Source organism: Vidua chalybeata, chromosome 8 (assembly GCF_026979565.1).
Source record: "Vidua chalybeata isolate OUT-0048 chromosome 8, bVidCha1 merged haplotype, whole genome shotgun sequence".
NCBI lineage: Eukaryota > Metazoa > Chordata > Aves > Passeriformes > Viduidae > Vidua > Vidua chalybeata.
The window spans coordinates 27,092,858-27,115,090 of NC_071537.1; the positions used below are offsets into that span (position 1 = coordinate 27,092,858).

General features: G+C 39.5%; 1 protein-coding gene across 6 annotated transcripts in view; it reads right to left on the reverse strand.

Moving 5' to 3' along the window:
• Nucleotides 1-21,935, reverse strand: part of LDB3 (LIM domain binding 3) — a 116,121-nt gene extending 94,186 nt beyond the window's left edge. For 3 of the 6 annotated variants that reach the window (XM_053949635.1, XM_053949632.1, XM_053949637.1), the window contains exons 1-2: nucleotides 21,843-21,921; nucleotides 15,672-15,796 (exon numbers count right to left, since the gene is read on the reverse strand). In XM_053949635.1, coding sequence (XP_053805610.1) covers nucleotides 15,672-15,764 — 93 coding nt within the window. In that variant the 5' untranslated portion in view covers nucleotides 15,765-15,796; nucleotides 21,843-21,921. Of the gene's footprint in view, nucleotides 1-15,671; nucleotides 15,797-16,841; nucleotides 17,013-21,842 lie in introns of those variants that run through there. The other 3 variants (XM_053949638.1, XM_053949633.1, XM_053949634.1) reach the window with 2 other exon arrangements.
• Nucleotides 21,936-22,233: the final 298 nt, after the last annotated feature.

A 22,233-nucleotide genomic window follows, 5' to 3' on the forward strand; every position in this document is an offset into this window, starting at 1 on the left:
TCCTGCCTTGTCATGGCAACAGTTCTTTGTACTTCATGATTATCAGGGTTATCTGTCATTAAAGAAACGTTTGCTCTAAGGAAAAGCTCACCGAAGTGTAACCTCTTGGGGACATTAGGACCAAACTATTAAAACATGCTCTTAGAGATTTAAGGGATACATTTCCACCAAAGAACTGTAAAAATTATACTTGAATCTGTTTTACAGAATACATGGTTTATATTTCTTTCCCATTTTTGACCATGCCCTCCTGGTAAAAGCTTAAATCTTGAATTTTTGCACCAATTCCCAGTGTCAAAGGATGTTGGGTAATCAAAGTAGTTCTAACCCTTCAGGGACAACATGGCATAGAAAGTGACAGCTTTCACCAAAGGATCTCTCTGATCTATGGCTTTATGTCCCCAGCCTACAGTGACCAATTCACTCCCACAAAGCAGGAGATGGGAAGCTCCTCCTTATTAGCCATAGCTAAACCTCTCTGCCAACACTCACACTTCTTGCATCCATGACATTTGCTCCTCTGCTTTCCACAATCAATGTGAAAATGTCACTGTGGTTGTGATCTCGGCAAAGCTTTTCCCACGAAAATTTTTTCACATTACCTGTACTTTTGGCCTTTGCAATGTCATTCTACAAAGACATTGATCATTCCTTTACTAATACCCTAATGATAGTACAGTATTTAGTTTTCATTTTCTTCATCCATCTGCAAAAAGCATCCATTGCTTTCTGTACGAATTAAGGTCATAGACAACTTGCAAAAATGAAGTAAAATATCTAACCAGTCTGCTTGACAGTCAGTTGATGGACTTGAGTGCCAAAACTTCAACTAAAATTAAAATCTGTAAAAAATAATGGAGTCATCCCAACTGCGACTAGGAAAGCAGCCTAGGCAGTGCATACATTTCCTAGATTAGTCCTAAAATATTTACATAGCCAAAAATCCTCAACCTCACTCATAATTAAAGAAGCCAGAGCTAGATTCCCAGATATTGACAAAAATTTACATTGTACAGTGGTCAGTCTCCTTAATGGAGACTTATAAACTTATATTAGTTTATTCCAGCTAAAAATATTGCCCTTATCTTAGTGAGTGTAGAATTTCTCCTACAGATGAATTTTAACATTATGTCAAATAGTATGTTTTCCAGGCTCTTTTTATACACAAGTGATTGAGAATAGTGGTATTATCCTTCAACTCAGAAGGCTCTCTTGACAAGTATATTCCCCTGTAACTTCATAGAACCAGTGGAATTATACCAGGAATAAATCTGTTCCAGTATCTTCAGTTACTCTATTTGGAAACCAGTCATTTGCCTGACCTTCAGTGCAATGCTAAAAACAGAGTTTGTCTGTCATCAAGAGCCAGTGAGATTTCAGATAAAACAGAAGTCATATGGCTCCTGCAATGAAATTCCAGGAGTGTCCATCAAAGGCTTGCCAACAATAGCATCTCACTCAGTCAAGACTTTCATACTTTGATAAAACTGGGGGAGAGGGGTAAGAGGGGATTTGACATTGGGAATTGGCCATGGCACAGCAATTTAGGGCTCACTCTCAACTATACAAATCCAAAAAAATTCTTTAATTATATTCTACTAAAACTAGGTGACTAGCTTTGGTTATTTAAAGATCCAGTAATTTCTCACTCTATTGACAATTTGCTTTTTGGGGTTTTTTAGTTGGCTGTGAGGTTGTTTTGCCCCTCTGGGGGAACATTCCTTCCAACTACCAGCACCACATTGTATTCAAAATAACATAGAACAACAAAAAGTGAATCAGGTCTGTTCTAAACATGAGAGTAAATATTGTGAGCAAACAGAGAAACAGAAGCAGGACTTCCTTGTTTAAATTACAATAGATTAATCTTGTATTCTCTAGAATAAAAGGACTATTATAGAAGGACAATTGCCAGGCAAGATTTCAAACTTCTTATGGTCCCATGCCAATATATAGACTTACAGTGCTCTCTCTTCTGTCAAACTGGCATTTGTCTTGACACTACTTAACCCAAACTTCAATCTCAAAATACCATCCCAGTCCTAGCAAAATATTGCCTAATGCTTTGATAGTGAGAGATGACAGTAGCAAAAATTACCCGTCATTTCCACATGCAGCTTAGATATCCATCAGTACTATACTTGCTAACAACCTCACTATCTTGGAATATATGCTCACATTCCTAGTATTTGCACAGTTTGCTCAGTCTTGTAGTTCCTTTGGTTTCTACTTAGAGGATATAAACAGTTATATAGATGTTGAGACTATGGATAACAGTGGGTTGGAGTGAAGCCAACAAAAAGGATATCACGTAACATGGTCTTCTCCTCTCCCAAAATGGACAATGTGTATTTTAATCAAAAAATAAAGTCCTGTCCTAGTCTCTCTCACAAAATTTTCATTTTGCAAAATTTTCATTTTGCAATGAAAATTAACCATAAAAAAACAGATTATGGAGGTGTCAGAAGTAAGAATGGAAAGGAAAAAGACACTTCAGGACAATATCAAGAATCACAGAAGTGAAAGATGTATTTCAAAGTTAAGAGGATGTTAAAATTCATATTATCAATTTTTAAGTGCAACTTCTAGGCCACAGCACTCTCTCTGTTACATTATCTAATTGAATCGAGGACTATCACAGCGCAACCTACTTGCACTACAAAGTGACACAAGTCACCAGAGGAAGGGAGGAAAGTGTCAAGAGGCACAACCAACCAATGGCTATTTGTCCTTGGAATGAAGCTGCACAAAAAGTAAAAAGATACCATCAAAATAGTATGGATTTTACTTATTCTGGTATCAAAGCAAGGTAAACTGGGCAAAAAGTATGTAACGGTGTGACAACTGGCACAGAAAAGATATATGTATCTAATCAGGAATATCTGTTCATCACGGGTGTTAAAGAAAAAAATGAAAAAGAAAGGGGTTTTCTTAGGCCATTAGCATCCAAAGATAAATACACAGGTCCTAGGCTGTAGACACTCAGCAGGGAAAATATGGAGAACACCTTTTGTGCTCCAACTAAAAATGAGCTCAACTAAAAATGTACTGAGGACATTGCAAATCACTGCTTTTTTTCATCTGTTCTCAGGATTTGATATCTTTCTATAAAAACATGCTTTTACTTGATTATTTGTTGTTGTTGTTAACAGATAAATCTAGGAATGTGGAGATGTTAATTATTATGACTTTACTCAATAAATAGATGAAAATATTCAAATAGATACTAAGAAACAATTAGATGTTTGAAATTCACCTCTTCAAGGAGGTAGGTCACCATCATCTCTTTTAAGGTATTACAATTTAGCCAGAAAAAAGCTTTTCTCCTGACACACTGAGAAAATTAATTTTTACTGAGTATCCCATTATTGTCATTGCTGCAATGGTGAGAAGATATGAAACAGCTTCAAAAGATGGCATGTACCCTTTATTTTCAAAAAAACTTTGGCAATGTGGGGGCTTTTCTCAATAGCTCCTGATCCCTGTTTTGCTATGGCAAAATTGTGTTGCCTGCAGTGGAAAAAGATAGTATTTGAGAGATTATTTTCTAAACATTTCTCTTCACAGCATTAGTGTATCCAAGGGCAGTAGCACACTGGTGTGAATGTATGGCACAAATAGTCTCAGACAGTAGCCAAGATGCTTTATGGGAAGACTGAAACTAAAGACTTGTGGCATCCAGGCCAGAACATTCACTGTGGATGTTCCAAAATTAAACATCAGTGAGGAAAGTTTATTCCTACTGAAGCCCTTTATCTACGCATTGAACCAAGAGGCTTAACAACCAACTACAGGGTGAGAGCTCTTTCCTGGCCTCCTAAGCTTGAAGAGGCATTTAATATTGAAATCCAATCCAATCTCTGCAAAACCAGAGGAGGAGGATCAAGACTTAATAGGGACAAAAGAAGTAATATTGTTTATAAGTCCTCTTAACAATACTTCCCTCAGATAAGACTAATTAAAGGTCCAGTTAATATGGCAAATAAGGGTTAAATTATAATAAAACTAGTTCTTTGTACTGCTTTCTAGTCTATAAAGAGTTTTAATAAAACAAATTTTAGAGACCAAATTAAGCATTTGAGCTAAATACTCAGAGAGGCAAGAAATAAAGATATCTACCCTTATCATCAAATGGCACAAAACTCAGATCCAGCCTAGAATTCTTTCCCTATGAGAAAGATCAACATTTCACACTGTACTTATAAAATGTAATACTGTACAAGAGAGTGTCCTGCCTCCTTTCCAGGTTGTCTTTAGGACACATGAACTCCAGGGAATTGTGGGTGGAATGTATAAAAGATCTTACTGCAGCTGCTGGTACTGCATCTGTTCAAGGGATAAATAAAGCAGCTAAGTTCTAGTTTTGGTTTCATACACTGCCAGTCCCTTGACATGCACAGAAATTATATACCACCTCCTCATCTTGTCAATCACACTGCAAATATGTCTTCAATATTGTGTAAGGGATGATCACTTTTTTTTTGGCTAGGAATGTTCCCACAAGCTGGGATAACCTCCATGACAAGTCACACACTGGAAAAACACTAAAGCATTTCATTTTCTTCCAGAGTAACCTGTTCATGTAAATTATCAATCTATACACATTCTCATTCTTCCTAGGAAAGAATTAGGTCTAGATAAAACTGATGTGAAATTAAAACTGAACTAATTCACTAATTATCTAGACCTTCAAAAAAGTTTATTCTATTTTGTTTCCCTTCACCACCACTTAATCCCCATGTTTTGGCATGTGGAATTTATGGAAATATTCTCAATTACTATCAGCCTGTAATTTTTATATATATTTTTAAAGAATATTGATGTGTTTTACTATCTATGCTCAGCATATTTTCTTCAAAGAAAAATTGGAGATTACTATCTAAGATGACACTTTGCAGAGTGAGTAACCACTGCTATGAAGAAAATTAAGCACAGATATATAGGGAAAGGGAATTGCTGCTGGGCAGGACAAATCCATCTTTTTGTGGACCATGGGACCATAGGATATGTGGCTGTATAAGGAGCAAAGTCTCTTCCAGGAATCTCACTGAAGATGCACTCTATTGTCAACACAGAAGTGATATTGGTATTATTTGCAGCTTGGGTTCCTTAACAGAGGCTAGAGAAGACTATTTAATACAGCAACACATGTAATCAGAGAAACAGGAAACCCCCCCCGCTTCACACAGAGCAGTCATGAACTTCCATGTGGCACCATATTTAGCCAGCTCCTTCCTGCAGATTCCTGCTCTGTCCCTTCATGGCTCTATAGGACATTATAACACCTTTTGGAAGGTCTAATTTTTCACTTCCCAAATGCAGTCTTCATCTTTTTGCTCCTCCCCTCTAAGTGCACTTAATCTGAACAGCATTGAAAGCTGGAAGCAAAGAAAGGATAGCAAGCACATTCTGGTGAGGCAGAATTTGGGAATAGAGTAAGGAAAGGAGGCAAGGGAAAGAGGCCACATAAGCATCCCAGGCATATGGAAGGAGGAGACAGCACAGAACAACCTCACATGGAGTGAGGATGAATGCCAAGAGCCATCAGTACTTGTCCTTGCAGCTGGCTGCTACAGCTGAGGCACACAGCTCTCAAGGGTGGGATAAAGCCTCCCTCAAAAGAGAGGAGAGCTTTGCTATTCCTCAGGGATGAAACAGCCAAACAATTCAGGCACCTCAATAATCTGTTCACCCTTCCCATGAGGTGCCAAGTCTGGTACCCACAACTCTGTGCACTCAGCCTGAACTATTGAGAACTATATGGCAAACCAGTATGTATATCAATCTTAGAAGTGCTGCCCTGAAAAGAAGCAGTACCAAGCAGTGGGCAATCAAACAGGGAAGAGATTGCAGTTCAGGTAGATGTGCTTTGCTGCTGTCCACACAACTGATGATGCTTGCAGATTGCTGACCACTTCTTGTCATGAAGAAAGCAAAGCAAACACGTAATAGAGGGATCCTCATCCACCCACACCATACAGTTGACAAAAGGATTAAAGGATTTCATCTTGCAGAATTTGTTAGTTAATCTAAGCAAAACAGTGAGATAAGAATCTTTTAGACAGGAAAGGAATTTTGATGGTAGGTTAGGTTACAACTCTTGTCAAAAAAAAAAAAAAGCAGAAAAACTAATGATTTTTTCCTACAGTAATTAACCTTAGCCATTGCTCATGAAACAGGCCATCTTACTTTGACTTTTTATTTTTTAAACACCTGCCATAGTATCAACTGCCCTTAACCATTTTTGAACCTGCTATGATTAGGTAAGGAGAGAATGCTGACATTCTCAAATGGAACAGGATGGTCCCAGTGACCCCCAGGATCAAGGAAAGGCAGCCCAAATTCACCCTAATACCAGGGCATTCAGATTTGGCACTATGTGCCAGAATCTGGGGTTACATGTAGTATTTTTGGAGTTTTGGATAAGATGTCCCATTCCAGAAGCTTGAGGTAAACGTAGCATTGGTTCCAATTCAAAATAGCTTCCTAAGTTACTGGATGCTTTAAATATAGCATGAGAGTCCCACAGAGGCTTCTCAAGAGTGTGCATGGCACCCTAACCAGGTATAGTAAGTACTACAATGCATTGCAAATATTTTTATTCATGTCACAAAGACTAATTGTCACTAATGCTGGCTTCAAACTGAGAACCCAAAAATTGTTTAAAGTAAACATGTGCCCTTAAGCCTGCTACTTTTAATAAGAATAAGGGTTATGTCTGTATTAGGTATAGCTAAGCAAGAGAGGCATGGAGCCAAAATACCCCAGAAGATGGAATTTGGACTCTGAGTAAGGGAAAGGTGGGAATAGGGTGAGACCATGTGAAACGCTGTGTTCCTCCAAATCCTCAGCTGCCATTGCTACAAATCAAGTGTATTTGGAAGGATTTTGGAGAAAGGTTAAAACCTATTTATGCACTGTGTCCAGGCACTGAACACCTGTGGCATAGATGATCACAACACCAGCTACGCATGTGGGAAGTGCAGAAAGTAACTCTACCCTCATCAGGGGATTTGCATGCCTTTAAGACATTTGGCCCATTTAATCTTCCTAAAAGAAGAGCAAGATCTCATTAACATTTTGGGAAAATGGCTGCTAACCACCACTACCAAAGAGTCACCTTGTAGGAAGCCCATTCAAGACATTTTCTGGAGCCATTTGTAGGCTGAAATTGAATTTTTTGAAGGTATTTAATTATAGGTACTTTCTTCCCTCTATTTATTGTGTGCTTTTTCTCCTGTAAATCTCTTAGAAGAACAGAAACAGCTTTACATTTGGGAAATATTATACTCTTCATGGATCTGAAAAATGGGAGATTTTAGAACTGTCCCCAGAGGATACCCAACAGTAAGGCTGACCTAAGCTCAGGGCCAGCTTTATGTGACCAAGCTTTTATTTCTTTTACGACCTGAGTTTTATGATAGTAGCTAAATAAAATACCTAAAAAAAAAAAATCATAATCTAGGCAACACATTTTGACAGGTGATACCTGTTAGCTTTTAAATATATAATGTGAATTATGAGTCAACACAATGTGCCTTAACAGCACATTTACTGAGATCCCTATCTGCACTCTGTACCAGCAAAAATGAAATTCTTTATAAATTAATGAATGCCATTTATTAAATATCATAGCCTACTTCTACCAAATTAGTACTTAGGAATTTAGACAACTGTAACAGGAAGCCTATTTGGATATTTTGTTCTCAGGTAACCTTTTTATTAAGGCTTTAATCACATTAGTACAGCAGAAACAGCCCTTTAACATGCTGTGCATAGAAACCATTATTTTCCAATTAGCATTATTCATTTCTACTAGCACAGTACTGCTGACATTGCCAGACAAGGTTTTAAATTCATTTATATCCTCTAAACTTGCAGTTGCAATTGATTTTTACCACGTTCAGCAGAAACTTCCCTCTTTTCTCACCCCTTCTCAAGATCTTTCAAGGGGGACTAATAATTTACCTGCACATTGATGATTTGGCTAATCTTGCAACAAAACTCAATGGAAAAAAATGTAATCTCATATTACACTGGACACTATTTAACTCTATACTATGCATTAAAATGGTGACACTTCAGGCACCCATGTGCAGATACTTCTAGTTACACACAAACTGGCTACATGAGATTGTCTTCTCAGCTAGCTCCAGCCCACTGTGAAAGCTGGATTATAATGAAGACTATTGCATTTTGTACACTATTTTCATACTTCCACATTGCTACTCAAGGTTGGTGTTATTTTGTATTTAAATACCTACATTTTTTATAGTTGTAATATAACATACACTTTATGCTACTAATTAGACAACAAGATGGGAACTGCTGTTGCTAGTATAGAAAGTTAATGATAACATATTTGCAGAGCTAATTTCTCCTTGTGTTCTACTGGCTGGAGAATATTTTGCAATAATGTATTCAGAACGGAGATAATGACAGAGTTTTCTGCGATGTTATTAAGACAGTCATTTACAGAGTTCAGACATCAGACACTAATAAAAAGTTTTATCTGGAAAAAAAGCTTATTGCGCATTTTAATTACAAAGCACTAACAGTTCAGCAGCTTTAAATTCATAATTTAATGCCTACCTCCTGATGTTTACTCATTCTAAAGATCTGCAAAATTATTAACTTCAATAATAATTATGTAAATCTGAGGACTTCCTGAAATACTACATCAACTATATTCTCATATAAATAAACTCTAGGTCAAAGACTGAACAGTGTGTCAGATCACATTAACCAGTTGCCAGGGCACACTGTCAAATCTTAAAACAAGTGAAAAAGGAATAGAGCTAATTTGAGTTGTGGATCTGTTCCTGTACATAAAGAAAACCCTTTCCTCCCTCCTCCATAAAGCCTCAAGAGCTCCTGTTATCCCCAGCTGTGAACTCAGTTTTTTCACCAGTCTTGAGCCCATGTTTCCCACAGCTAACACTATATGCCTCCTGTTCAAGGGAAGAGCTGCATTTCCCTTTTTTTGCAGGAAAGAAAGCTGCAAAGTTACTTTATTAACTGAGCTGGCAATTGCACAGATGTTATTCAGCCCAGTTATTTCATAGAATGAGCTCTTTTCACAGGTAGTGCCACACAAGTATTGATGATTCAGCTGTAATCCCACTCCAAATTAAAAAGCACATAGGAGGTGAAATGAAGAAAGTGCTTCAAACCAATGGGTTATGTATTTTGTGTCTGAACAGTCAGAACACCAAGTTTGATGATCCAACACCATTTAAACCAGAACCTCAGCTATTACAGGCCATTACTCACATTTATCTGGCCTATATTCTACCAGGATGTTATGCTTCTTCTGAAATTCAAACCAGATAGAATTGAAGAACATAGCCTTAAACAGACAACTGCTGCATAGTATCTGTGCAGAGCACATAATAGTCCTTATATACCCCTGACCTTCAGCAGTGGACTTAGCATTTAGTGATTACTTTAATCACACAAACAGATAAGAGGGGCTGCCTTTGTGTTCCGAGTACCTACTTGATTTAGAGGAGAAATCATTTGACCAAGAGCTGCAGCTAGCTACATGCTGTTCCTGAAAGTTATTTTGTCAAGTACAATACATGCATTTAAATCCCACTGTGTTATCATGCTACAGTTTAAATAAAATTGAAATAAAAGCACTCTTCAACAAATAAACCCGAGTTTAAAGTTACAACAACAAACTTCATGGATTTTTCAGAATATTTTCTGCAAGGAAAGAAAACAAAAGCTTCTTAGTTCTATCATGACTGTTTACTCAGAAGGGAAAAATAACCCATCTTGTGCTAGAACTGCTTTGGATACAAAATTGGGTATTTGCTGAAATCAAACCTTCTCTTAAAGTGTTAAGTGCTCTGGTGAAACATCCATTGGTATTATTTCTCAGATCTGACACAGTATTTTTGATCAAGACAGAAAATGTTGTCTACCTCAGAATAACTAATGCCTTACCTCTTCGAGCACCTGCACAGCCATGTTTAAAACTCTGTTTTACTCAGAGCAGAGACCTGAACTGCCTCCCCGATAAACTGGGATTTTTTGATCCCCAGGTGCCAGAACCCATTTCTCTGGTCCAACAAGTATTATTTAAATGGAACACAGCTATAGAATTTGCTCCCTCTCTCCTTGTCTGACACAGACATGACACTTGTGTTTGATGAGACATGCAACCTTATCACACAAATGCCCTGTACACTGAACTGCCATTTATAGTACAGATGCTGTCTACTGGAACATCTCAAATAAACAATACCAAATCAGGAGGCTGAGGAGTTACTTGTAGGGCTCAGGCTCACAGAAACACAATAATTTCTGATGTAGCTGTAAACATACCAAAACTGGCTTGCAAATTAGTTTGAAAGCAAACATACCACTTCAGATAACTGGCACTCTCCTAGGATATTGACATGGTTTTATATATAACAAATAATTGCAGGTAATAAAATTCAGAATGCTGTAACTTCAGATGAGGTGACTGTTATTCAAGAACTAATCAACAATTACACAGATTATCACAAAGAAATGCTGATGCCCACAGAATAGTTGTTCTATCAAAAAAATAGATAGTAAAGTTTCAGAGTGTCCTTAAAATCTGGCCTGGAAGTATTTAATCTTCCTCTCACAAGGGAATATTTTGAGTTAAACTGTAAGAAAGTTGGAAGAATGTGAAACTGCTAAGGCATAAGAAATTACTACAGTTTGTCTAGGCATAAGATGGTCATTATATTAAATGGCTCACTTCCTTCTCAGAAGTTGACTCAGTTGTTTGAACTTTAAAGGAAAAAGGAAACATCTTTACTGAGTAATAGTTAAAGAGGCAGACTCCTAAACTTCTAGAGGACATCAGACTTATCTGTTAGTTTAATAGAATATCAACTATTATAAATACTAATCTATAGCTTTTGGTATCATTAATGACTTCTTATTTGGAGATGAAAAGAAAAAAATCCTCTCAAAGCTGCAGTTGCAGCTTTAGGACAGCTACTCAGCAGTCTGACTCACCAAAGGTGGATGCTTAACAGGTGATGTTACCAGCACTTCAAGAGAACTTGCTGAATTGTTTCAGTTCACTCAATACAGGTAAACTGCATTTTTCTGATTATAGTTTATGTACAGCACCACATGGCCATTCAAAGGACAGCTGCAGAATGCACAGAGCCTGTCCCAGATCATCTGAGGCTTCCCTCATTCAAGAATAGAAGGAAAAAAGTGAAGAGGGACTGCCTTCCCTCCTCAGCTGCCTGTTGTAAGGCACTGATACGCAACAGCCCACAGGAAATGAATACTCTCACATAGCTCCTCTAAAGCAGAGGCAGTGACAGCCAGAGGTTGGCATATGTATGCTAGGGAGTGGAGGAGGGACAGGAAGCAATCAGCAAGAGATGCTGATAAAAGGAAAGAGCCTAACAACTCTGGAAAAAAAACCTTCCTGCTCCTGCAGAGACAGACTGCAAAATGATAGACCAGGGTTTACCCCCAGACTCAAAAAGCTGTTTCAGGCTGCTTGTAGCACAGTCAGTATACAGATCAGCTAATTTAATTCTTTTTGTAGCAGTGTTTGCTATTTTCCCTCCCTGGACTTACATATTGACCAGATTTCAACCTTTTCATCACTTAATCAAATAAAGAAAAGTATTTCTTGAAGGGTTGTGTTTTGTTTAAACACTATCTCCTGTTTCAGGCTCTGGCTTTTGATTTGGAACCCAACCTCTCTATTAGGAAATACAAAACTGTATAGATAACTGCAGAGTGAATATACCAGTCATGAGTTACCACAGTGATTTAGATAATATTTTCACTACCTCAGATAATGAATGCTCCTTCACAGATTTCAGTTCATTGCATCACCTGCAAGCCAGCCTGTCTCACTAGAAAAGTTTACTGTTCAGAAATAAAGATTCAGAATTATATGAAGATGTTCTGTTATTGCATCCAACCATGTACAGTTGTACTATCTTAGGTAACATGGCAACTGAGCACTTAGATAATTAACTATGTCCAAAAGCCTTCTTACAGAGGATTAGGTCTATAAAATTAATGAATTCTGCTTGCTTCCAGACAGTTCAAGCAGTAGGAGAAAATAAACAGCTTTGCTGCCCACATCAATTTGGAAGGACCAGATTTATGTATATGATCACACCACTGGTGACAGCGCTTAGCACTGTCAACAACCTGCAAGTCTCATTCATTTCAGCAGGGCTGACAGATGCTTAGCTTTATTAAGTCTGTCAATACTGTTTTCCTATGTCTGTTACCTGCTCATGACATCTCATGACAGAATTTGACATCTCATAACAGAATTTGACATCTCATAACAGAATTTTTCTAGTGGGTACAATGGTCTGCAGGGTGGGGACTGGAAAAATAGTTTACAGATGATTTCCTGATACTATTGTTAAAGGAGAGTGAAAGCTGCAGAGTGACCTTAACTCTTCCCTACTTGTTTTTGTCTCCTGTTTTCTTGTTCCCATCCCCTATGTTAGTCAGGCATTTATTTTTAGATAAAGAACAGATAAGCAGAACAATCCATTTCAGGGGAACACATCTTCACCTGTCACCCAGCTGACTGACTGTGACTCCTGTGCATTACGCTGTTGACTATTGAGCAATGAGCTGATCACCTGGGCCTACCTGAATGGAAGAAAATACAGTGTCTGAGACACCATTTTAAAGATTTCTTTAGAAGTGAACAGTTATGCCAAACAGCTCTGCGTAATTCCCTTCCTCATCCACTGTGGCAAGAACACCTTTCCTGAACAGAAGCATTAGCAATCCCATAATCCTGTATTGTGCTTTTCTCAGCAGGTTTCAAAGACCTTCAGGATTTCTCCCCTACTCTCCAGGTAAAGTGCAAGGTCAGTAGGAATTGTATAGGGCTGGCTGACAGAGTACAGGTCAACCTTATGTCCATGCATGGGCTAGCTTCATAATGGCACAATACTGGTGCCCTCTTTTGGGAGGGTGCTTAGAAACTTCTTGGTCTAATACTATAGATGGAATGAACAACCCTGCTGTGTTAGACTCCTTCCATCATTTTTCTCAGGAGTTTAGAGGAAGTGCTCTTGCAGCATGACAGAAGAGCACAGAGCCTTCATGAAAAAGAGGGAATCCTTCTGTTCTCTGCAGCCCACCCACAGACAGTCCAATTAATTGAGGGCAGTCAGAGCACAATGAACATGTCTGCATGCAAACCCAGTCTGCAGGCTTAGAAGGACACTGTGCACATGTAGCCAAAAGGGCCATGGCACATCTGCCATGGTACATTAAAAGCAATTATAATACACTTTAAGTTGAAGTATTTGGAGTTTAGGACTCATCTTGCACATAGAAAGTCTAATCTCATCTCAGGGCAGCTGTGGATCAAAACCAGTCCATAAACAAGTGTACAGCGTCCACTAGCAACATTTAGAGCTGTGAGCCCTTTCCAAGAAGGAGATCTTCCTCACAGTTATTTTCTCTCCCCTCCTCCCCACCAGGAATATCTTAAAATATAAGTACAGCTTCCTTTTTCCCACCACAATAAGACTGCAACTATGGCTGAGTTCATAGGTCAACTCACTTATGACTGAAATTTCTGATTTGGTTTGGAGATGTATTTATGTGATAGATGATAAAGAAAAAAACAGATCATCAAAAGTCACGTATTACACTGTGTTCCAACTAAAAACATGACAACCAGCAGGCATAACTATCCCAGCTCCCCCTGAAACAGGCTATGCTTCTGCCCTCATAAGGCAGGCTCTAAAATCCAATCCCATCCCAAAGCTGTAATCCCAGCTAAAAACTGGGCCTCACTGGGAAGAGTTTAAAAACATTTAACAGTGCTTTCTGACACTGCTATGGTTGAAAATGCAATCAGGTCCATGAAGGGCTAATTCCTTCACACCTCTGGGAATTCAGCTGTTGCAGTTTCACTTCTGCTCCTCCTATACTCTCAAAAGCCTCATGAGAATCATACAGCCTTTGGGCATAGTGTTCATGCTTTCACAGATTACAATCTGAGACAATGAGCTCTTTGGGAAACAATTGGCTTTTCATTACTGATTGTGTCACCTACGCTGCAAGTGCTACAGCCCTGGCCCATGGCTGACAGACTAAGTATGACTGAATGACTTATAAGAAAATAATCAACACCATACAGTGCAGGCTGCAAAGTGTCATGAAAACGCCTACAAAAATATGGTGACACCTCTCTGTACTTACCTTGGGTGGGATGAGAAAAGAAATACCAACACTATTTACAGGAGCAAAATTAATCTGAGTTTATGAAGGGAGTTTATTTTTGTAGATGGGAGGTGTTTTAGGTTGTCTTTTGCTTGTTTGCTTTTGATAAAACTGGCAGAACAGCCTTCTTTGCAATTACTATGCTGCAAAAGGAGTTATGAAAAGTACATCTCATCATCATAGTAGTAAGGTAAACGTGGCTCTGTCTTCCAAGAAAGAGATAATGTGCATAAGAACAAGGGAGATCAGATGATACAGTTTCACAGGACGAATATGAAATAGCGTTGCTAAGATTTCAGAAGCTCACCAAGTGACTTTGAATCACATTTGTTGCAGAGATATACATTTTGTACCCACAACTTAACAGACTGTATTTTTTCATTATGAAAAAACCAACATAGTCTTAAAAGCAGTGTAGGTGGCTTTTTTATTATTATTTTTGCAGTGGAGCAGACCCTTTATTTGCATTCTACTTGTTTGTCTGATTAAATCATTCTGGTATTTCTCTAACATACTGTTATATAAGTAACCTCTCTTGTCACTGTATTGCAAAATAAGCCTTCTGCAGGTGATTTGTGGAAGAGCCAAGACCTCTCTAGAAAGATCTGAACATTCTGGTGCAGATTTGAGAATGCCAGAAACAAGAAAAGAAGAAGGGAGCTACCAGAAGTCACACAGAACTGTCTTACAAGAGAAAAATAGGTAAGGGAAACACAAATTTCCTGAAAACCATTCAATGTTAAAAATATTTAAGAAACGTAGCTAATTCAGGTAATAGGACTACTGAACTGCAACACCTTAAAATAATGCTTCAAGGGGAAGAGAAAAGAAAAAGAGAGCTAGGAGATACATGGCTGTAATTGACAGATACACTAAGTAATTAATTATTAAATCCATGCTGTTTGTCAGCTGCAAATGGAAGGCTTCTGCATAATTTAAGACAGTATTTTAAGTACTACTGAGTCTTTTGCTTGACATGTCTAATTTTTATCCAACTACTACACCCCATCACAAGAGGGGACATATCCTTGTCTTTGTTCAGTTTTAATACCTGACTTCACATACTTACAAGCAGTTACATGTTTATTTTCTAGAAATATAATTCTATCTTCCCATTCAGAGTTGTTCTATTCCCTTCCCCCCAAATTGCACCAGTGAGGCCCCTATCAGCAGAAAAAGAGACAACTCTGTACAGAATAGAACAGGAAGCTTACTTAAAAGAGACAGTATCACCATCCAAACAAATATACTAACCAGAACTGTCTTCCTGAGGCATTATCAATGCCAGGTTGTACTTCAAACTGGCACATTTCTAGTTCACATTATATTGTCTTTATTCACACCTAGGTGCAAAGATCTTCAGTTCTGCTAGGCCAGGTCAAAGTGTACATATGACTGCTATTTTCCAGCCCAAACAAGCTCAACGAGGTTTTTTTTTGCACACTTACTCTGGAGATGGTCAAGGGCATGTTGAAGTCCTTGCCCCCTTGCAGTCGGAAGCCCCACGGTCCAGGTCCATTCAGAGTCACACTGTAAGCCATGTTGTACCACTTCCACAGGCAGCAACAGGGCACTGCAGGACAGAAGGACGGGGCAGACAGAAAAAAGTGTGAAAAAACAGACTGAGAACAGGGTAGGGTTTTACATAAACGAAAGCAATTCTCTCTCTGCCTTGCCTGTTCAGTCGTGCTCTGATACCACCTAAGAATAGATGGGAGCTATAATGCAGATGCTGATATCCCAGCTGAGTAGGGCCCATAAAAGGTTTGTAACCAGACACCTACTATGCAAAGACTTCATGACTCAGAGGTCTAATATAGTCCCCACGGAAGGGGACAGATCTTTCTAGGCTACTCAAGCCCCTCATGCTGCTCAGTTTATTGGCAAAACACATGTTTTTATAAAACAAGCAAACAAAATCCCAAACACTAAGTCTCTTCTGTAACCTGTTAACAACTACAAAGCCATTCTTAAATTCTGCTTCAGCACATAGGTAACTTGCACTGTGACATATAATACAAGTTCTTTCTATATAGATCTTTCCACATGTAGCAGAAAAGGCACCAAGAAAATGTTAACCTTCTTTTACAATGCTTTGTTAAACTGAAAAAAATATATAATACATGTATTTGGCATCATCCAAAAAAAAAAAAAAAAAAATCCACAACTTCATGTTTGGCTCTTGGTTCCACAGCCTTTGCTTTCCCTAGGAAAAATTAACATTTATTTTTTCTGAATACAGAAAGATCATGGGATACTTCTAATCAGCATATAATTTCTGTGATAAAAGCATGGTTTCACTACATACCTGTTTCATCATTTCAATACAAGTCTTCTAAAGGTATGACGCTTGAATTAAAGTCTAAGAATACAAATAGTTAGCTAATTGTTTCCTTAATTAATTCCTTGATTTTTTCATAGCTTACATTCTAGTTCTTAGGAGTTCCATAAAACTATAACCCTTGTTCAGTAATGCTGGATAGCATTTCTGCCCTAGATTGGAAATTGCTAAAATACAGAGGGCATGAGGGTAGGGAGGAAGCTGTTGGCAGAACTACAGATAAAAACAAAAAGTCTCTGCTCTCAGGGTAAAGCTACAAACATTAAATAATGCTCACCCCTTTCAAGTCATTAATTTGTGCAGGACCTCCAGAACCTCTCTTCTACATCTTCACAGCATTTATCCTCCTTTATCTTCTGGTTAGAAAAAAATTGCCATTATATTAAAAAAGGGGGAGAAAATGTCCCCCAAACATGGGTTCTACTTTGATAATCAAAAAGGCAAGCAAACCCACACAATGCACTACAGTGAGGCAGCTGAGCTTGAACATTGATCACCCTGCCAATATACCTACCTTAAAACATGACAAATATCTGATTACAAAACAGCAGAGAACAAACATTACCAGGAATTCAGTCTTTGTCAAACAATATGGTCAATTATTTTTCAAAACCATGAAGCAAAAAAAAGTTTCTGTCTAGCATTCACAGTGCCAGAAAAGCCATTTGTACAAGGGAATAATTAATCTCTGCATAGGCACTAGACTAAACCATATAATCTTCTGTTTTAGCCAGAGGTCCACATTAAACCACAGCAATTCACACAGATTTAAATAAAAGTTACACTAAGCCAGTGGAACTGGCCCCAACCAAAATGAAAGCAAGTAGCAAGATAGAGCCTGAGAATAAAGCAGGGTTTTGAGGTCTCACAAATACCTCGAAGGTACATTTACATTAAGAGTATTTATAATCTGTCCTCTGTAAGTCCAGAACCACTGATGTGTGGATGATTATCTTGAGGAGAGGCAAAACTGACTTGTTGGACTTAAAATGGCAGTTTCCTAACCTGCCAGTTTATCTAGTACTGATTTTTTTTTTTTTTTTTGAAAGCCACATGCACACACAAAAGTTTGAAGGTATATTCTCATTGTACTTTTACTTTTCCTAGGAATTCACTGCTGTTTTTAGTGACCTTTCTTGGCTCCATTTCAAGAGTGCAGGAGAACAGAATAAAAGCAGGAGTAAGATAAACATAACAAGTTGTTGCTTCACTACTACAGACATTATCACATAAATAAATATTAGAAGAAAGACCACAGTTTTATGGACTTAAAATTCTGTGCATGTTACCATCCTATACCTAAATCTTCAGTCATTTGCGTAAATAACAGAAAAGGAAGCAAAATCCAGAACAGAATAAAACCACACAACAAACTGAATAGAGCTACGCACTAAGAAACAGATATTGTTAAATAAAACACTATGTGCTTCTGTCCTACTTTCACACCTATAGCATGCTATATTCTTATCAGGACATCAGAAAGGATCTGAGAGATCCTTCAGGCTGACAGGCGAGCTAAGAAATGAGGGCGGGCATCGCATTCGGGGCTCTGTCATTTGAATGAAATGTTAAACTGAGGTCACTTGTTCCTACTCCTTTGGTTTCTGTCCGTGTCTGCCTCAATGTTCAGCATAGCTTGGCATTTTTAAAAGGGAAGTATAGAGGATATGCCAGCATCCTGGCCAACATTTCCCTTCAACACATCAGGACCACAGCTCTTTCATGCATCTACACTACCCCTACCAGGTACAATTCAGAGAAAGAATATTCCAGAGTTTTCTCACTCCAAGCCTCTCTACTGTCTGTATCCCCTCTGCCTGCCTGAAGAAAGCTCTGCTCCTAATAATGAAGTTAAAATGCTACAGCTCAGGCTGTAGTCACAAGTCCATTTGTTAGGGACACCCTTAGCACAGGTCTCACCTTCTACAGACTTTCAGCACAATCAGCCTCTAAATAATAAAGCTGGTGATCCACCCAGATGGCCGTTTCAGCCCTGCCCTGTTTTCAAAGGTGAGACATCAGTGCAGCAGGTACAATGCTGCCACAGCTACCAGCATAAACCTCAGCAAAACCTTCTGGGAAACCAGAGGCTGAAATAACCTGTGTGTACAGAACTGTCAATTTCCTTGTTTTTCGGAGGCTTCTGATGTTTAGATTAGGTTTTAAGTTGCTTTACATAATTGCCTGCTAGTCTGTTTCAAAAATAATTTTTGTTTGCTCAGATTTTTTTTATCATGGTGTGCCTTCTTCCCTGCATTCTCTGGCTATGTCAAAATCCATGACTTGCTTAAAGCTCCCTCCCTTAAGAGAGAAGCTATGCTCAGTGCTGAGTCAGATGAGGTCACTGATGTAAGGGGTGACATTTAAACAAAAAGCATATTCCAGAAGCAGGGTGACATTCTCTCTACACATATCAAATCAGAGGATTTTCCAGAGCTCCCCAGGCAGCCCCCCTCCTGCCCCAAGCTATTCCCAGCTGACTGATGGCAACAGTTGCGAGGAAGCTGGATGGGTACCAGGCAGAGGAGAGTGCCACCACCTCCAGCAAATGCCTCTGAGCCCAAGCAGAGCTGTCCTTCCACAAGCCCAGCAGAGATGTTACACCAGCGGAAACAATTCACACGTGCTAGGGGACCATGCTGTGCGTATCACAGTGAACTGACTTTGGGAGAGCCACAACTGCGTGCTTGGGAGCGCACAGACATGAAGTGAATGAAATAAAAGCCGCTAGTATCAATGCTAAATTAAGGTGGAAGGAAACAAGTAATGGAAATTCCAATTGTTAAAGTTGCTACTACTTCACAAAGCTGGACACTTTAGTCAGGGGTTATATTTTAGCTCCTGTGGCCCAGGGGAGACTTGAATTACTGTTACTGCAGCAACAAGGTTGTATCATTTGGATCATCAAAGATTGCTTGAGAGCTTGACTTCTGAGCTGCAAAAGACTATGAATCTCTGGCATATAAAAAGATGCATACAAGGTCATGGTTTCAATGTTTTATGTTTAGGCAAGTGAAAGATTTGTGCTGCACATGAATAAACTATCATCTCCTCTTTAATAGAAAGATGTTCAACAAGCTGGATAGACTTTCCCTTAGGGAAAAAAAAAAAAAAACACCAATCAATCAAACAAATCCAAACAAAAACCAAACAACTAAAAAAAAAAAACCCAGGCAAAAAGATTGTTTTTCTTTCAGCCTCCCTCACTTGAGGGAGTGGCAGTACAAGAAGGCAGCATTCAGCTCTATGACAAACACGCCCTTTTTGTCCCATGGATCCCTGCACTATCCCCAGTACAATTATCTACAATCCTTCAGAAGAGTGGGAAGCGGGGTGAATGGGGAATGACTCACTACACACATGCATGAAGAAAACCCAAGCTATGACCCAGTTGTTCAATATATGCAATCCTAGGGTTTTCCAAAGTTTTGAATCAACCCAATGCTAAGTACATTTTGCATGAAATCAATTTGGGGACTGATCTTCATTGTCATCCACAGGAGGAAATAGTAGACATTCGCTATGTATTAGCTAAGCAGTGCTAAGGAATTTGAAACTGACACATTAGAGATGGGAAAAAAAAAATAGCTCTGAATTCCTACCTTGCCAATGGCAAACTGAATATAAAATTAATTATCAAGAGCAAAGATATTTTTCCCCACAAGTTCAATATTGCTTCCAAAGGAAGACCATTCTGCAAAAGAGCTCATTGTGATCTTCTTTCCTTCACTGCTGAACTCTGAACTAAGTTGAGCTAATCTTAGTTGAACTTTGTTTCACCTATTAATTTAAAACCCTTCAATTCTCACAGGCCTTAGGACTTCCAAGTTCATTTTAGCCCCTTCATCAAGTTGTCCTAAGTCTTGATCTTTCTCAAGCCGCTAAATTTTCTATCACACTTGGCTTCACCACGTTCTGCTTTGTCAATACCTTACTAAGACTGTGCTTTGTGAGTTCTAGAAAAAAGCCGATAATGCTGGGGAGATATGCTAGAGCAATATAATGACAGAATATTATCTTCCTTCTCTATAATATAATGCCTTCAGAAATGCAGCTCAAATGTTTCCTGTTTGGCTGTTTGTTGCTGCCAGTATCTCTTTACCAATTAACTGTATTTACTATCTACCCCTCCCTCTAGATCCTTCACCATGACTATTTCCATCTTAAAAAAAAAAAAAACCACAAAAAAACAAAACAAAACAAAAAAAAAAACCAACACTGTATTTCACACTTTTTTCCTCTACTGCATGGTCTTTTTTTCCCCTACACCAACCTCCCTTCACTACCATAAAAAATTTGGCATACAACACAGTTTAGTCAGAACTAAACTTTTAAAGACATGAAGATTTTTTTGTAACGGTATTAAACTGGAAACCTGTGGAGAGACAGATTCACCATGAAAGGGAAGGGGAAATACTTCTCCAGACTGTGCAGATTGAAGTGTATGTTAGTAAGTTCTCATCTTACCAGCATTTCAGTCATTGTTTTTAAAGACACTCACTACACCATATAATACTTAAGACTTCTATGGTACTTAACCATCTCAAGATAAGAAAATTTCTTCTTTTAAGGTAAAGAACATCTAAACACCTGTTGTTTTAACCATGCCCTGTTTATAAACATTACCACAGCACTTAGGTTACCTGCTTTAGGTGAGAAAATGTGTCAACAGCAGCAAACTGGGCTAAAACACAGGGCTCAGTTTCTAATACGTGTACTTCAGGCAGAAAAAGAAGTCTGCAAAATGTGTCACTGTTCAGTTTTCATTGTTGTTGTTCAACTCTGGGCTGAAACCAGGAAAGTTTACAGCAATCCTGTGACTACTGTAATCTGTGCCTTGCTGCGCGGGAACCTAGCTGACTATTTGGCCTCAGAAAAGAGAAAAGAGTGAACGAAAAAAATCCAAACAAACCCAAAGACATCACAGTCAGCTCCACACAGACCAGGGACTGAGCTCGGATATCGAGGTCATAGGATCTCTTAGGGGGCAGGCTTTGGCTCCTGCCAGCCCGAGGTCTGGCACAGCGCGGGGAGCGCACAAGGAGCCTTACGAGAAGGATCCTGTGCCGTCAGTGTCATTTGGCCATCGCAGATTCCTCAGGGATCATCACAGCACGCTGATGTAGCGGTGCGCCTATAACCACCAGGTTGCAAAATAACTAAGCAGCCTCCTAAAAGTTACACTTCAGCCTCGCCTACTCACTCCTGCCTTCCCAACAAGGGCTCTCCAGGTTTTAATTTTCCACTAGAGACACGCTGTAGTCGCGGCGCGACCCACCTTGCCCGCTCGCAGCGCCTCGCTCACCGGTACCTCCGGGCCGAGCGGCCGCCCCCCGCCACCTCCGGCCGCGCAGCGCTGCCCGGGCCGCGCCGGGTGGGTCCCGGTCCCGGTCCCGCCCCTGCGGGAGCCGCGGCTGCCGCACCCACGAACATCGCCCCCGCAGCCAGGGGGCGGCCGCGACCGGGGCCGAGGGAAGCGCTGAGGCACCCGCCCGCCCCCGTGGCGAGGAAAGAGCCACTGGCCCGCAGGTGGAGCCTTTAAAGCGCCCGGGCCGCCGGGCGTGCCGCGCTGAGGGCGGCGGCCGCTCCCCGTCCCGCCGCGAGGGGGCGCTGGGCGGGCGAGGCGCCGCGGGTGGGGATTTGCCTCAAGCGGTGGCGCAGGGACCGAT